The 17,811-nt window shown below is 42.2% G+C and overlaps 1 protein-coding gene across 1 annotated transcript in view; it reads left to right on the top strand.

Annotated features, from left to right (window-relative positions):
* The window catches only part of LOC311226838 (zona pellucida sperm-binding protein 3-like), a 47,754-nt gene extending 30,233 nt beyond the window's left edge, over window positions 1-17,521 (top strand). The window contains exons 6-13 of the mRNA XM_084312256.1: window positions 5,901-6,211; window positions 6,948-7,066; window positions 7,711-7,814; window positions 8,823-9,003; window positions 10,013-10,145; window positions 13,146-13,228; window positions 14,215-14,363; window positions 17,434-17,521. Of these exons, the coding sequence (XP_084168382.1) occupies window positions 5,901-6,211; window positions 6,948-7,066; window positions 7,711-7,814; window positions 8,823-9,003; window positions 10,013-10,145; window positions 13,146-13,228; window positions 14,215-14,363; window positions 17,434-17,504 (1,151 nt within the window). The 3' untranslated portion in view covers window positions 17,505-17,521. The remainder of the gene's footprint in view (window positions 1-5,900; window positions 6,212-6,947; window positions 7,067-7,710; window positions 7,815-8,822; window positions 9,004-10,012; window positions 10,146-13,145; window positions 13,229-14,214; window positions 14,364-17,433) is intronic.
* The last annotated feature ends 290 nt before the right edge of the window (window positions 17,522-17,811 follow it).

Raw genomic sequence — 17,811 nt, 5'->3', positions numbered from 1 at the left:
GTTTCTTTTTCAAATGTAGCCAAGAGTAAAGACCATAACCCTATCAAAACAGCAGTCAAAGTGTATATTTTCAGCACTACGTTTGTTTACCGATGTTTTAAAAATGTTGGTGTTATTCACCGTCAAAGATGCAAAGAAAGATTCTAATTTATATTCTCCTCTGTTTCATCACAATTTACTCAAGCATAGTACACAATATTTCTGACAATGGGAGTACATTCCCTGAGGTCCATAGATGTTCCTAGATACCAAGAACATGCTAATTGACCTTGTAGAAGTGGAGTAATCTTCCATTTACTTGGGCACGTACTTTCAGGCGGATTGAAAATAGGGCTAGAGCTTAACAGGTGGCATGTCTAATTACAGCCTATAATAACATTCCGCACTTCCTTGACGGGAGTATTGGTAACTTTGCATGGTCTCAAATAGGGATGCTCGATATTGGCTTTTTTACCGATACCGATATTCCGATATTGTCCAACTCTTAATTTCCTATACCGATATCAACCGATACCGATGCAGGGTAATTTCAGGTAATTAACATTACATATCTCTTGTTGTGGAATTAACACAACATTATGCATACTTTTGACAATAAATAAAATCAGAATTTGTTCTTACTTGCATGCCTGGGTAAATAAAGATTATAGAAATGCAATCTTTTTTATTATTATTTTTTTTTTTAAACCGATACCGATATTTTCCGATATCACATTTTAATGCCAATATCGGTAGGCCGATAATATCGGACATCCCACTTTTGTACTATTTTATATTGAAATTCTTTATCTTTTTGAGATGTAGCATCTAGTTTTCGAGGGGCTCCTAACTCAATACAATGTATGCGCATTTTCAAAAAACAAACAAACAAACATTGGACATCAAAACATAATCTACAACAACAAAAAGAAATAACAATACAAAACAAGTAAACCAATATACGACAAACAAACTAAACACAAATCAAGCAAGGATAGGAATGGATCGTTACTTCGGAAGAGATCAGTCATGAATGTCATGATAGTATGCAGTATATAAATTATTAACTAAACATGTACATGTACTTTTATAGTAAGAAGACAGCGCATTTTTTAATAAATAAAAAGATTAAATGGAACGAGTATTTGCAGGTAGGTTATTCCAATCAGAAGGGGCTTTGAACAAAAAGGCTTTCTTGGCTGTTGCTTTTGAGGGAGTTGAAAGTGTAGGTATGGAAAAATAGAGTTGGCTAGAATTCCTTAAATAATAATTGGAATAATATGGAGCCAAGTACCGGTATTGTTTTAGATATTGCGGATAATTAAAATGAATACATTTAAAAATAAATTCTAACCAGTGGCGCTGTATCCACAGTCTATAAACTACTACTACAGTCGAGGAAACAGGCAGCGCAACACAGCCTACTCAACTCACCTCACCTGGTAGAAAATAAAATGTTACAGATTGTTGATTAAATCAACTAATCTATCAGTCAACAATATGACTATTAGTCGAATAAGAATTTCTTTAGTGGAGCAACAGCTCTAATGATGTGCCATATTGGACGTCCCCGTCTTGTGACTGGCGGATCTTAGTCTCTCACAATAATGAATACCGTAATTCCTCTAATAGTAACCCCGGCTTGTATTTGTTTCAACTGTAGCGGGTACCAGGCTTGTATTAGGAGGAGGCCTGTATAAGAGGGAGGCCTATATTTCAAATTTTCAAACGGATCATAATGAATAAATCAACATTTTGTGTCAGTTTGAACCCAGTAAAATGTACTGGGTTCATTTATTGAAACCAAGTACTGTATGAAATAGTAAACAGTGCAATTACAGGTGGTCACTGGTCATTTCAACGTTTTCAAAGTGAAATCAAGTAACTAGCTCAGTATGCCGTAACCCGGCTTGTATTAGGAGGCCGGCTTATAATTGCTTAGCTCAAGAGCGCACCCGGCCATTAATAGAGACCCGGCTTGTATTTGAGACCCGGTTACTATTAGAGGAATTACGGTAACTCAATAACTAAATTAATGTGTGCAAAACTGTTTAGGGTTTTTGGATGTTTAACTTTGTCTGCCCAACGTCCCAAATGCATTAATACAACCAATTAAACCAATAACTACAACCAGAGACTACATTGCAGAATATGAAAAGTAGGGATGCTCGATATTGGCTTTTACCGATACTGATATACCGATATTGTCCAACTCTTAATTTCCGATACCGATATCAACCGATATCAACCGATACCGATATATGCAGGGTCCCCCCCTGCATGTAATTAACATTACATATCTCTTGTTGTGGAATTAACACAACATTATGCATACTTTTGACAATAAATAAAATCAGAATTTGTTCTTACTTGCTTGCCTGGGTAAATAAAGTTTAATTTTTTTTATTATTTTTTTTAAACCAATATTTTCCGATATCACATTTTAATGCCGATATCGGCCGATAATATCGGTAGGCCGATAATATCGGACATCCCTAATGAAAAGTATTGTCAAGCGTATTCTTCCTATCCTGTCTTCATCCTTCAATCAATCTCATCCGAAGACCAGAGATACTTACTTCTGGCTTCCAAACCTCACTTCCAAAATATGCATCTGCAAGGATGCACATCGCAAAGTGTCCACAAGTTCAAGTTCAAGTTTTGTTTTATTTGTCACGTATGGCAGGTGACGCATGTGTAGAAGCTGGTCTAAGTGGGGGAAAATGGCATTTTTCTATCACAAAATTGTCCTTTTTGACCAAATGAACCATTCTGTGTTGTCAGCAAGTGACTTCAAATATGAAAGAAAAACAATTAAATGTTCTGACAGGTTCTTAGATACGGATCACTCCCGTTCAAGGAGAGAGGGGTCAGGTCTCGTTAGTTCATGAGTTATCAAGATAGCGGCAGGGTGGACCGACTTCTCTTTAGACAGACTTTGGTATTGCTACAGCCGAGGTGCCCATGAGCAAGGCATGTAACAGCCCAGTGGCTCAGTGGAGTGGATCTACACATTGAGCAACAATGGCTCATACTGGAGCAGGCCTCGGGTGTCGATGCCCAACTGAATGAATGCGAAGCAGGGCAAGATAAGCAAGTGTGCTAAGTCGACCTGTAAATAAAGGCAAAATATGTGGCTTCCCAAACTTAATAATAATAATACATCAGATTTATATAGCCCTTTTCCTAATGCTCAAAGACACTTTATAAAACAAACAATACAATTTTAGTAGACATTTTCTTTTTTATTATATAAAAAGGTGTGAGAGGAGGGAGTTCAAGGTTCAAGGGTTGAAAGCAAGGGTAAAAAGGTGGGTTTTGAATGATGAAAGAGTGTCTGCATGATGGATATGGTTGGGAAGGGGCGTTCCAGAGGGTGGGGGCAGCTGCAGCGAAGGCCTTGTCGCCCCAGGTCCGGAGCTTAGTCCTGATGGGTTGGAGGAGGTTAGCATCTGCGGACCTGAGGCAGCGGGTAGGCGTGTGGTGGAGAAGGAGGTCAGAGAGGTAGGAGGGGGCCAGGTTGTTGAGGGCTTTCTAGGTGACGAGTAGAATTTTGAACTGAATCCTGTATTATGATGGGGAGCCGGTGGAGATCGTGGAGGATGGGGGTGATGTGTTAACCTTAACTTAACCTCATCTTCCTCTGAAGACCTACCTTAGGCATATTGGGTTCAAGTTCAAATATGGTGTCGTGTTACGGAACGTACCTCGGGTCCCCGCTATTGATTCTGTCTCTGTCTCAGAATGTCTGAAGGAGGTGTGGAAGGGGGACACGGGGACGAAGGGAGCGGTGGAGGACAAGGCTACGAGGGACAACGCTGACGGGGGACGGACACACGACGCGGGGGAACTGTGAGGAGGCATGGGGGCACAAAGGGACACCTCACCGGGAGAACGGGAGACTTCTCTTCTACCTCTGGGTCGGGTCGTCTGTCGACGGATAAAAGCTGAAAGGATCTTTCTCCGCGTGGACGATCGGAACAGTGTTACTTGTGCTGTTTACATTATTCTTGGCCGCCGAATCTTAGCAGTGTGTCTGCAGAGATTACATCGAGACCCGTATGACGTGATGTTTGTGCCATGATGCTTTATGGAAGCGAGCCCCCCCCCAAATCATTTTATACAAGTCATTGTCAGATGTCTTTGTATAAACTTTGTATGAAGGTCTTTTTATATATGTATATATATATATATATATATATATATATATACACACACACACACCTTTGACAAAATATTGGTCATTGAATCTACACTACAACTGTACAAAGTACCTAAGCTGTTGAAAAATACTAAACAAAGGGATGAACTGTTACTGCCATTGAAAATGTATTTTCAGTATTATATTTGTGAGTGCCTTGGCTCTTTTTACATAACAAATGCACAGTAATTTTCTGGCACATATCAACATGTTTTCCTGAACCATGGTACCAAAATGCAATATGTACAGATCTTATGTTTAATAAATACTTTTCTATGACACTAAGATCAGTGGTATTCTCTTGACAGGTCGGTTAGGATGCCGCCTAATCGGAAGGTTCCCGGTTTGATTCCAGCTCCTCCCGGCAGTGTGTCGGCAGTGTGCCTTGAGCAAAGACACTTAACCCCTAACTGCCGATGAGCAGGTCGGCACCTTGCATGGTGGGAAGGGTTGCTGTTTTGATCCCCACCGCCGACGGTACCGAGGTGCCCCTGAGCAAGGACACCTAACACCCCCCCCCCCCCCCCCCCCCTTCCATGTATACGCCTGCCAACCTGCTCCAAGGAACGAGTATATTAGCTAACATAGTAACATTAGTTCAATACTGTACAACACAAGGGGCAGCTGCGTGCAAAATATGTCATTGAGGTTGTATCTGACCTTGTAAAAAATAAACCATACATAATGCAATGTCTGATGGATCATAGAATAGATCATATAAGATATTCCTTTATTGATCCCCTTGCGAAAAATTCTGCCGTCCTAGCAGCATGGGGGAGGGGAGATAGTATGGGCAGGGTAATAGTAGAAAGACATAAATATAGGCAATACAAATATTATAAAAAATAAACAGTGTAAACAATATAAACTCTGAATATAAATATATGAGAAAGATAAACCGTAAACAAAGGTGCAGATGAGGGTCTGTATGCCCTATCGGTTATATTATATGTTACAATAAATATAGGCAATAAATAATTTGAATCTGAATATATGAGTAGGAGTAAAGTAAAGGGTATACACAAGGTGCAGTATACACAAGGTACCCTAACTGGCATGATGTACATCATACGTTGTAGTCTGTGCAGTGTGTTTAGTCATTAAGAGTCAGACATTCCTAATAGTTCTCCAGTTCTGCAGCTGTTGGTTCGCAGAGGCGTTAGTGGAGTGTCCGGGGGGGTTATGAGTCAGTGGCTGAACGTGCTCATAGAGGGGGTGGATTAGGTGATTCATCTCTGGTGTGTTCAGCAAATGAAAGAACCCCATTGGTCATCTGTTAATGTGACACCTTGGTCTCGCAGCTCAGGTATCACGGTTGACGGCAAGGAGAGTAAAATCGAGGAGATGATCCAAACATGTCACTTTGCGTCAAACATTGAAGTATGACACATGCATGGTTACAATTCGGCTGCATTTTCATAAATGTTATCCCCAAACACTCCATTGACGCAATCTGAGCACGCACCATACCCCCATCTCCCATTGGATGACTGACTGGTGAGTTAGCCTACATTTATTAGCCTTGGTTGACAGTCATGTCAAGGAACCCTTGATAGAGGTAGAGGATTACAGGGGAACGCCTATCAACGCAACACCACAATGGCCTATATTTCACTAGCCTTACCTCTTTACGTATTGTGTAGATTAGTGTCCGTTGGGTGTTACACCTACCAATCCAAACCTCTCTTTATGTCTTTCTCTGACTTGGCTGCCCTCGAAGCCAACTCACTGGATCAGACGGACGGACTGAACTCTCATCCAGCAGGTGACCTTGGTGCTTCTCCTGAGCCTGTCCGAGAACGGGTGCTCGGGGAGCATGCGGTGGAGACGGTCGTGGTGAGATGTCACGAGGACACCATCGAGGTGGTGATGGAGGCCGATCTCTTTCGACACGGCTTGCCCGTTGAGCCGGAACACCTGAGGCTTGGGCCTATCCGTGCGTCAGGAGATCTCCTCTGCAAGGCCCAGGTGTCTGGGCACGGGGAGTACACCATCGTGGCCCCGTTGAGCATGTGTGGAACCAAGCTAAAGGTTAGTGGGGGTTTCTTAAAGGGGCACTTGACCAACAAAAACAACGCTGTTTTATTTTGCACGTAATCTCGCACACATCCAAAAACTCAGTTTGGCACACATTAATTTTGTTTGACAGTTATTGAGAGTGGATTACTTTGAATATGGCCACCAGTGATGTCATCGGGGACACTGAATCCTTGTGTTGTGTTAATTACAACAGGTAGTAGTCCCTATAAGAAGGCAAGGTATTGCTATGTCTTTCATTTACATCATTTTATGGTGCTGTAATTAACACAAGGATTCTGTGTCCCCGATGACATCACCGGTGGCCATATACTTTAGAGTTGTGTGAGATTATGCAAAATAAATCTGCATTGTCAAGTGCCCCTTTAACTGTACAATACCCTGCCAGTTGTTTGTACAACATGCTAAAGTAGACACTCTGAAAGTGTTGTAACGGCCAGTTAGTAGACCTACACTGTCTAATGAGGCATGGAGTGATAAAGGGAGAGACATAAATGTTTTCATGTTTTAAACCTTTTTATTCTTATGTTTTTATTTTATTCAGTTCAATGTGTTCATGTTTTAAACCTTTTGTTTTATTTTCCTTCTGTTGTGAAGCACCTTGAGAGCTCAGAGTTTAAAGTGTGCTATATAAATGAAATCTATTAATATTATGTGATGGAATACAATAAGTGCCCAATGCTGCCACCTAGTGACATATTTGTATAATTGCTTTTGTGTCCCGTCCCAGGTGACAGAGGATTCCGTGGTCTTCAGTAACCTGCTCGTGTACACTCCTCCACCTGCTTCACCCGGAGACGTCTTTCGAATGGAGGGTGTTGCCGTTCTAATCCTTTGTAAATATAAAAGGTGAAGTCGTTTTGCTGCGTGCGCTGCCAATCCAGTAGACCTACACACAGTTGATTGGAGGGACCAATTCCAAGTCGATCGGCACTTTCTCTGCCGAGCTATAGTCATTTTTCCGCACCTACTCAAATTGCCCACAGAGATTCAATCTGTGCATGCATAGTTCGGGAGTAGGTGCGAAAAAGCGACTATAGCTCGGCCGAGAAAGTGCAGATCGACTTGGGATTGGTCGCGCCGTGTTCAGGAGACGCAGGCGTATACACAAGTCTATTGGATCATGTCTCCAGCACCCCCACAGCCGTAGCTACAACCACTTAATGTCAAGGCTCTCATCCACATTCATTCATTTTCTCCCCCCACTCTCTCCTCCATGAGCTCAATGTAGCGCGGAAGTGCAGTGGTCTATGCCACAATTTGTTGGCCACAGTAATTGATGGGTAATCAGCTGTTTGTTTATTTTATTACGATCATCAAAATGTCTGCGATGGAATACAGTGCAATCAATTCGATTGCCCCATTTATTTTTTTCTATTGTGTATTTTGCAGTTGAATCTACACTATTCTATTATGGATTCTCGTTGCGTTCTAGTGTGCTTGCTCTGCGGTGGTCTGGGCTGCCAGGTTGAGACCCCTCTCTCCCCCTCCAGGAGGTACAGCGTGAGCACCGGTGCCCTCAGGCCGACCTGGAGCCCCCTCCTCTCCACCCGGTCCACTCTCCTCCGCTTGGAATTCCGCCTCAAACTCATGACAAGTGAGTTCATTTCAGGCCGGGTTTACAAAGTCATTTGGTTTACAAAGTCATTTGGTTTACAAAGTCATTCCCGCTCCCGAGGATGGTTCATATTATCGGCAAACAACACGCGCTGCTCTCGCCAAAAGCTTGAAATCCGATAGCCCCTTTCGGGACTGATGCACCGAGTGAATACAGTCCCTTATGCCACCATGTAAAAATCCTACAATTAAGTCTGTCTCGCTTTTCTCTTATCAAAACGCTCGTTGTACAAGTATCGCAGAGAAATTTCAAAGGTACTCACAGTTGCACGAGGGTTTCGGACAGACGAACGCTAGGGTGTGAAAGCTTGGCGTTGCTAATAAACATTTTAAATAAATTTCATAAACTGGTCAACACGGCTCAAAACGGCTTTATTTCCGGCTGTGGGTGCCTGATGCAGTGATGCGCCTGCGCTGTGATCACTGCACTGCCATTAGGCACCCACAGCCGGAAATAAAGCTGTGTTGACCAGTTTATAATTTTTTTTAATGTTTATTAGTAACACCGAGCTTTCAAACCCTAGCGCTTGTCTGTCCGAAACCCTCGTGCAACTGTGTACCTTTGAAATTTCTCTGCGATACTTGTACAACGAGCGTTTTGATAGAGAATAGCGAGACAGACTTAATTGTAGGATTTTTACATGGTGGCAAAAGGGACTGTGTAGGTGCATCACAGTCCCGAAAGGGGCTAATTTCAGGCCGGGTTTTAAGTGTCTCACTCAAGGACACTTCGACACGCTGCCCGGGAGGAGTGGGAATCGTAATGTACATTATCCTCCCCTTCTGATTTCAAATTGTTTATGATCTCTCTTTCTTACATAGTACCATTATATTTGTATGTCTTGATGAATTGAAAATGGAAGACCCTTATGTAAACAAGACAAAAGTATTATTCTGGTCTTCATCCTCTTAGCAGTTGTTTGTATTGAGCTGTACTGTATTGTACCCATTCTGCAATCTGTTAATAAAGTTTTCAATCTGTTCTCAGACGACTGGGAGGATGAGCGACAATCATCTGTTTACTTCCTGGGTGACATGATCAACATCGAGGCCTCTGTAGATGTAGCCAATCAGCTTCCTCCTCTCCGTCTTTATGTGAACACCTGTGTGGCAACTCTGACGCCCGACGTAAGATCTCAGCCCAGATATCCATTCATAGACCGGGAGGGGTGAGTACAATACAATCACCTGGCAGGTATAGAGCTTCATAGATCTTAAAGGAACACGCCCACATTATATGGCGTCAGACAAGAAGATTAATAAATGCCAATTTCCTCTCTGTGCATTCAGTAGAAAGCTATTTGGCTGTGCACTAGCCTAGCTTAGCACAAATGAATGGAAACCGATGCGTAGCACTAGCGGCTAGCCTAAAACTCCGGGAGAGGTGTTTTTGGCCTAGGCTAGCCGCTACGCATCCGCTTCCATTAATTTGTACTAAGCTAGGCTAGCTTGTAGCCAGATTCTTTCGTGTAGCCTTTCTACTGAATGCACAGAGAGGAAATTGGTATCCATCTTCTTGTCTGACTGGATATTTCCCATAATGTTACAATGTTCCTTTTTTAAATATATAAAAGTTATATCACTACTTGGTTCAGCTGCCATACTGGGCTGCTTACACCAACCTGTCCTGTATGCTTTCAAATCTACAGTCATTTTTATATTCCGTGGATTCAGTTTAGCAGTGGGATTCTTAATACTTAAAGTGGGGCAGTGGAAAAACTCTGGAAAAATCTCTCTCCTGTCGGTTTTACATATAAACCTGTCTATATATGTAACGGTTGTGACATTGTCACCTTAAATTTCGATGCCCCAAGGGAGTTTCGAACCCGGGTCTCCCACGCCACGGGCAACAGCACAGACCGCTATAACGAGAGGTGAATTCACTGCTTTGCAACGTGTGTCTTTTTGAGGATGAGAGTGAGTTTAACCCATAGCACTCACCCCAGTCCTTCGTGACTGCGCTTCACGGTATCATCCGTTACATATAGTCTGCTAGGAGAGCGTACACACTCTAAACATCACACAAGGCGGTGATCTACCAAAAAAAATTATGTTCGCACACGGTAGACGACCCAATCGTTGCTGACCCACTGCACGTCCAGGACACGAGTCGAATCTAAGCATTATTAATAATATTTATACTGCATGTCACATGTGTCCCCCCCCCCCCCCTCCCAGGTGTTTTACAGACGCCCTGCTGACCCGCTCCAGCTCCCGCTTCCTCCCCCGCAGACAGGACAGTCTCCTGCAGATGCAGCTTCAGCCCTTCCTCTTCCACCAGGAGAACGGACACGCTGTCGGCCCCTTTCGGGTCTGTGATGCACGCCAACAAGGTTGGACGAGTGAATACACAGTCCCTTATACCTTCATAGAAAAATCCCACAATTAACTATCAAAATGCTCCTTGTACAAGTATCGCAGAGAAATTTCAAAGGTACTCACAGTTGCACGAGGGTTTCGGACAGACCAACGATGGGGTTTGAAAGCTTGGTGTTGCTAATAAACATTTAAAACATTTTAGGGCTGTCAAAATGAATGCTTTAACTCTGGAGATTAATTAAAATAAAAAAAAAATGTATCCACTTTTTCTCATTTTTCTCCCATCCCAATTTCGCATTGCCAATTCTCCCCTTCAATTCTCCCCTGTCTTTCACGTTGCTAGACTATGCCTCCCACTGGTCGGCTGTAGTGAGGATAGAAGCCTTGCATCACGTGTCCCCTCCGGTACACGAGGAGGCAGCCTGTCGCATCATTTCACCAGACAGCGCGGACTCTCAGTGGCGAGGTGTAACGCGTGGGAGGCTCACGCTGCCCCCGATACTTCCTGTTTCTGCTGTACAGGCATCACCCAACCGACCTGTAGGAGTCGCTGTCCACAACGTCCAATCCCCACCCATCGACTTTCCACCCGCTACCTCTGTCAATTGAGATAGTATGACGACTGGCCCAAGCCGCAGGCAATGCTGACTTGGGGAGTCGAGACCGGAGTCTCTTGCATTGGTGACGAGCGCAATCTCTGCTACGCCACCCAGTCGCCTAATTTAAATTATTTAAAAATGTATCTAGATTAATCTATGGAGTGAACATTTTTCAACGTTCTGAACTTTCAGCAGTATATTTGCTTGTTCTTTTTTTGCATTGACTCATGCACCTTTTTTTAAATCATCTGACATGAAGATGGAAACACATTTTTGTTGTTAATATGATTTATATTACTGGTAGTTCATACAAGTCCTCTAAGCCATTGGTTCTCAAACTGTGGTGCGCGCACCCCTTGTGGTGCGCGAGCGCCCTCTAGGTGGTGCGTGACATGAAAAGGCTAATGGTGGTAAAAATAAACAATAAAATGTCATAAAAATCTTAGTCAAACCTTTAGTATTATGGATATTAAACATGCTGGCAGAGTACATGCATCCATGTTGTCGTGAACATTTTAATTAAATAAAGAAATCCCTATCCATAGTCGCCGTAGGAAGAGATAAAATAAAAAATAAAATCTGTGCACGGACACCAGCAACAATTTTTCCTAACAGAAACCCATTGGGGGGTGCGTCAGCTAGGTCGGGAGGTGACAGGGGGTGCACGGCCAAAAAAGTTTGTTAACCGCTGCTCTAAGATAATCTGCTCTTTAACATACAGTAGGCCTGGGTTGTTTTTATTTCTGTTAGCGCCGCGGATATAAGAATGCAGTCTTTAAAGCTGAGTCAATGTTGATGGTTTTGTTGAACATTTGTATTTCACAGGAGAGAAACTGTATTCAAAGAAAGCTATTAAAATAGTATTTGAATCTAAATATACTTTCTTTGTGTTTTTTACATTAATTCCATGATTTTACTCAAGTAAATATCTGTTACAAGCTTCGGTCTTAAGTAGAAAAATGCGATTTTCTTATCCAGATTAATTACAGAAAATTGTGAGATTAATTAGTTAATCTTTTTTAATCTATTGACTGCACTAAAATTTTTATAAACGTGGTCGACACGCCAGAGCACAGCGGAGGCGCATCAGGCACCCAAAGCCGTTTTCAGCCGCGTTGACCAGTTTATAAAAATTATTTTAAATGTTTATTAGCAATGCCGAGCTTTCAAACCCTACCGTTTGTCTGTCCGAAAACCCTCGTGCAACTCTGAGTACCTTTGAAATGTCTCTGCGATACTTGTACGACCAGCATTTTGATAGAGAAAGGCGAGACAGAGTTAATTGTGGGATTTTTCTATGAAGGTATATGGGACTGTGTATTCAATTGTCCAACCTTGTTGGCGTGCATCACAGACCCGAAAGGGGCTAACACGCTGTCAGCACCCGCTCCAGAGCTTTCTTTATCTTATAATAATAATAATGATGATAATGTCAGTAATTAAACTGTATTTGCATAGCATTTATCAAAACAAGGTTTACAAAGCACTTCAGGAAAGTAGTCACAAACTCAAAAGACCAGTGGGGGGGGGGGGGGATCGTGGTTCAACAATCGAGCAAGAAGGGAGCAAGAGCTCTGGACGAATTACACATTTGTGAAAACAAAAGTACAGCAGAAATGGAACGAAAGAAATGACCCAAGGAGAGACTTAATAAAACATGATGATGATTTGGCTGAACTCCTCCTGGCAGGGCGTTCCAACTTAACTAGGGTGCCTTAGCCATATTCATGGCCATCTTGACATGATAAGATCCATGTGGAAAGGAATCCTAACCTGAGTACAACATAATAAGCAAAATGGCCGCCGTGTGAATATGGTTATTTCAGTAGTTGAGTCACAACGTATCGACCTTCCAATAAACAGTTTCCGGGGCCAAGCTTCCTGCGTTGGCTGAGGCCCTGGTCTTCTCAACACGTCTCGGTGTCCCTTGTTTTTAATAAATCTAAATCATAAAAAACTGTTTGGGGCATGTGCTCCTAGTATCTCCCGCTGTCCGAAGCGGAGCATTTGGAGTTCATTATCATGTTTTAAATCTCTCTCCTCAAGGTAGATTCTTAAAGTCCTGATCACCTTTAGTGTTTTTAGCCTAGACATTCTTTTTATCTTCCAACATCTTTAGAGTTCTATGTTGTTGGTGGGATGGAAAAGTAGATCCGCTCACCACAGCATGCTGCTCTAAGACAATCGAGTTAGACGCACTATTTAGACTATTATGATGTGTTAGTTACCTGAACCCCTGACCTTTTTATATACATATCACATGGCCGTGTAATGAAAGGACATGATGAATGTCATATGTTAAAATCAACACTCTTTAGTCCATGCAGACACTTTTCAGTAACGTCATATGATTCTTTGTGATCTCACTACTCTATATCTGTTACATTCTCTAGATCTATATAACATGTTACCTGGAAGCATTGCCCATATCCAAGATGGGCCCAGTGAAAAAGGCCTGTTCTTTTATCAGTGGGAGGTGAGTTTCATGATGCAAGGTTTATCCACTTTATTTATCTTTTACCAAATAACTGGGAAGCTGTAGAGCAACGTGCACCTGCAACGCCACAGGTTTGAACCCCGGCTTGTTCGTTCAGTCAACCTTTATTTAATCTGGAAGGATCATTGAGAGCGCTCATTTACAACGACGTAGAGAAATACGACTCATAATAAATACAAAACGACGTAGAAAAAAGAAAAAAATCAATTAAACATTTAAAATAATTTTAATCGACTGGTGAAGTGGTTTGCTATTAAAGATTTTAACTGACCAATAGATACTAATGAATTAAGTTTTAAAGTGCATTTCAAGACATTTCATGTTTCTGGGGCACAGAAGCTAAAAGCAGATTTTCCTAATTCAGTGCAAACTCTAGGAACTTTAAGTGTATAAGTCAATCACCAGAGTGAGTGTGATAAGGTCCAGAGCTCCAATCCAGCAATGAAGTGATGTATGGTGGAAGATCACCAATAATGGCGTTATACAGAAACGGATGCCAATGCAAGTCACGTCTCATGATCTGTCCAATAAAGTAGAAACACCATGGAAAACATTATGCTCTGAAGAAGGTCTTTGCCATAAAGTAAAAAATTAAACCGAAGTGAGTTATTAACCTATTGTATTAGCAAACATTGCAACAGGAAATACACTTATTTCAACTATGAATGAACTATTATAAAATCTGCACTTCCTCTTCAGGACTAAAGTGGGTTTATATAAGTAAAGAATATTCTGGAGTTGTGTTTGTTTATTGGCCGACATTGGCACAGCTAATTCACAAATGGCCTGCTACATTATTTGGCATAGTATTCAAATGCAGAATCTTGGTTGCAAACAAGTGATCATTAAATGATGGCGCGTGTTTTTCGTGGATCCTTTTGTGCCATAAAAATAAACGTTCAAAACAAAAGCATACTGTGTACATGTTGGAAAGTCATACGGACAATGATACTGAATGTTTCTAGATGGAGCTCGGTGGACGGTGATGATGACGATGTGTGTCAGAGCTGTGGGGAGGATGAAGAGGGCGTTCCCACCGGCAGCATTGAACCGCCTGACTACCACCGTATCCACAAGAGAACATCTAGAAGCGACACCAATGATATGAGGAACGGTATTATACCTGAAATTCAACATATTGAATATAATCAGGGATGGCAAAAGTAGGGGGTCAAATTAGGCCCTTAACACTTTGAATGCCACTCACTGCTTTTCTCGGGTTTACCCCCCGCGGGTTGAATGCCCATCACGAGAATATTCGTTTTATTCGTTTTTTTTTTATTAGCGATCTGAAATCATATTGCATCAAGCGAGCCTACCGTTGGAGATCCAGTCACCCCAGGCTCTCGGATGTGAAAAAAGCGCCCCCTATCGTCTCCCAGATGGTAAATCACCCTTTTGGATTGGACTCAATGAAAGTGAATGGGAGAAAGGATTTCTGACTCCACATTTTACTTCTCACTCACGCAGCCGGCATCGACCGGCATCACTCCGGAGCCTGAAGAGCAGCAGGGATTATGTGTTCTACTGTATACACGGTTGATCAATACAATGATCGATTTTTTCTAATGGTGATCAGGAATTGGAATAATCCATTTGGATACCATCTGATCTCAGGTAAGGAATCTATGTTATCAGTCTTAGGATAATCAGACTCGTTTTCACGGATATATAAGCGTTTCCCCTATATGTGATATAGCTGTTTTGACTGTAAAAGCCATCAGGAAATAAGAGCAGCGATTATCAGCGTGCGGCACGAGCGTGCGTGCGTGCGTGCGTGCGCACACATATACTATCGATTATCTAGCGTTTATTTGAAAACGATTCATAAATAGGCTGACAAATGACAACGTTCTAGAATATTCCAGTAAAAGGCGATTATCATAGAATGGGGTGTTTTTTTCCTCAAACGAGTGATTTTCAAAATGCTATCAAACGGAAATGAAGCGATAAAACAATCTGCTTTGACAGTGTTGACTGGAAAATGAGTCTTTGATAAGCGACGGGCAGATTAGACACATAGCCATAATTTAAAACATAGATTAGGCGATATTAACGTTAACATTGGAGTGGATTTGGGCATTCAAGGGGGTAAAAAGGAAAACACGGACTGGCTCTCAAAGTGTTAAAAGGTGCTGTAAGTGGTATTTTCTTGTTAAATTAAGTGTTGAGTAGTCCCTCTGCTCTGCAGTAAACGCAAAATAGATTTTCTGGTATCCCATCTGCTTGAAGCCTTTTTACAACGCTTCCGGGTTCCCGTTTTGCGCTCTGATTGGCCAGGTCATGTGACATGAGCGCCAATCGTGGGACGGCAAGTTTCTACACTGGTTAAGCTTAGGCACTCTTCGAAGTTGGTTAAGGTTAGAGTTTGTCTTAGAGCATGGCGATAGAACGCCAGGTAGTTTGCAGGCTGTTCGACGCGGAAATGGGCAAACACGCTATTGGGCGCACATGTCACATGACCTGGCCAATCAGAGCGCCGGAAACGCGGATGCGTTGTAAAAAGGCTACACGCATCCCGTCCTCACTTTTTCCAATCAGGAGAGGGAACCCTAGATATATATATTTTTTAACTTATTTCAAGAAATCTTGTCAAGCTAAATGTGCTGGCAGATTATTTTACTTGTTTCAAGAACATATTTGTTTTTATTTCTTATTTTCGTCAGACCATTTTTGCACTGTGTAGTTCTCTCTCCTGATTGGATAAAATAGGAACGGGATACCAGAAAATGTATTTACTGCAGAGCGGAGGGACTGGGAGACCCATGTTACTGACCAAACACTATCAGTGATGGCTGTCAGAATGTACAGCTATTATTTTAACATGTAGACCACTTATTTTAACAAAGAAAATGCCACTTGGAGCACCTTTTTATTTTTTATAATTCTTTTTGGCCTGTCAAATGGTTCCAGAGAGTAATAAGATGTTCAATTTGGTCTACTCTGATTCAGCACTATTATATTTGAGGAGTGATTTGAGATAACTTGAACATTTGCATATCTCGAACCCTGCACTCTTTTCTTGATCCTCCAATCACAGCTGTTGCTTTCCGTTATTAAAGTAGTTACATTATCATTTGTGCGCTTCAGTTAAAGGTGCCATAGCTAGGCGGTTAGGTGGCCGAGCGGAGATTGCGTTCGTCACCAACCCCGGAGCTGTGAGCTGGAGCTCCGGGGTTGTCACCAGCTTGGCTGGCCGTTCACACTAATACAATTGGCTGTATTAGAGGGTGGGAGAAGCTGGCGGGGTGGGTCCGGGTCGTTGTAAACAGCGACTCCTACAGTTCGGTCGGGGCGCCTGCTAAGCGCGGATAGGACCTGAGGGGGATAGTGTGATCCTCCCACACGCTACGCCCTCTCAGTGAGAATCTGCGCTGCCAGGTGAAAATAAGCGGTGATTGGCTGGACGTGTGTCGGAGGAAGCACGTGGTAGCCTCCACTCTCCCAGATGATCTGACTGTGGGGGGTAAGTGCGCAGCGACCAGGAAGGGATTGGGAATTGGCATACGACTAACATTGGGATGGGAGAAAAATCGGAGGAAAATGGAGGGGGAAAAAGACCAATAAAAAAAAAAAGTGCTATAGCTCAAATGTATATGTAGAGTAATCATTCTTAAAAAAGAATATATCCACAGAACTTCTAGAAAGGCGTGGAATAAAAGTATTGCCCCCCCCCTTCTACTTCCCATTTCCCCTTGTGGAATACACCTGATTGAATAATGCTGGTGCCCTAGTGCGACATCTAGTGGCTGGATGTTATCTATAGCACCTTTTTAATCAAGTTGGTGAGATTATAAACAGCGCTGACCTCGACTAAGGATTTGTATAGTCTACTTTGATTTGCCGATAGTCGACTACCCCCCCAATGCAAAAAAATAAAAAGATTAAAATATTTATATTTTTTTATTTGGGCTGTGGGGGTGCTTAATGTCTGAAGGAGTCAACTGAAGGCTTCTTGTCCTCTGCAAAAGCATGCAATTGGTCCACTGATGGGATACATCTTGATATTTGTCTAGTCTAGTGTGTTCATTAGATGGGTGAAATCCTCTTTCAGTGCCTCTGTGCCTGTTTTCTTAGGCAGTTAGCCTCTCTGTTATGTGCGCCATTAGCGTTAGCCACGCTTCTAGGCCTCTTTGCTTTAGGAAAGAATGATGCCCTAAAACATGTATTTTCTCTCGTTTCAGAGTTCCAGAAAGAGAGCACCCTGGGACCGTTCATATTTCTCCCCTGGCAATCTCCGTACCTTTTGAAGTGATGGGTGTTTTAATAAAGATGGTGTTGACTTGCTCACGCTTGTTTATTTTGAGAAGCATTATCCTGCTGTGAAGTACTGTACACTCAAGTGTCTAAATCATTAGGAACACCTATAGATGTTTTCATTGGAATTATGTTGCTAGGGAACAGTTTGGATCAGCTATTGTATTAATTAGCAAATGTTACAACAGGAAATAGACTTTTATTTAAACTATAAATAAATACACTATTAAAATCTACACTTCCTCTTCAGCACTGAAGTGAGTTTTTAGCACTGTAAACAATTACCAGCATTTCACAACATTTAA

This window comes from Notolepis coatsorum, assembly GCF_963971535.1.
Source record: "Notolepis coatsorum genome assembly, chromosome: 4".
NCBI classification, from domain to species: Eukaryota; Metazoa; Chordata; class Actinopteri; order Aulopiformes; family Paralepididae; genus Notolepis; species Notolepis coatsorum.
This window is presented reverse-complemented; position numbering and strand designations above follow the sequence as displayed.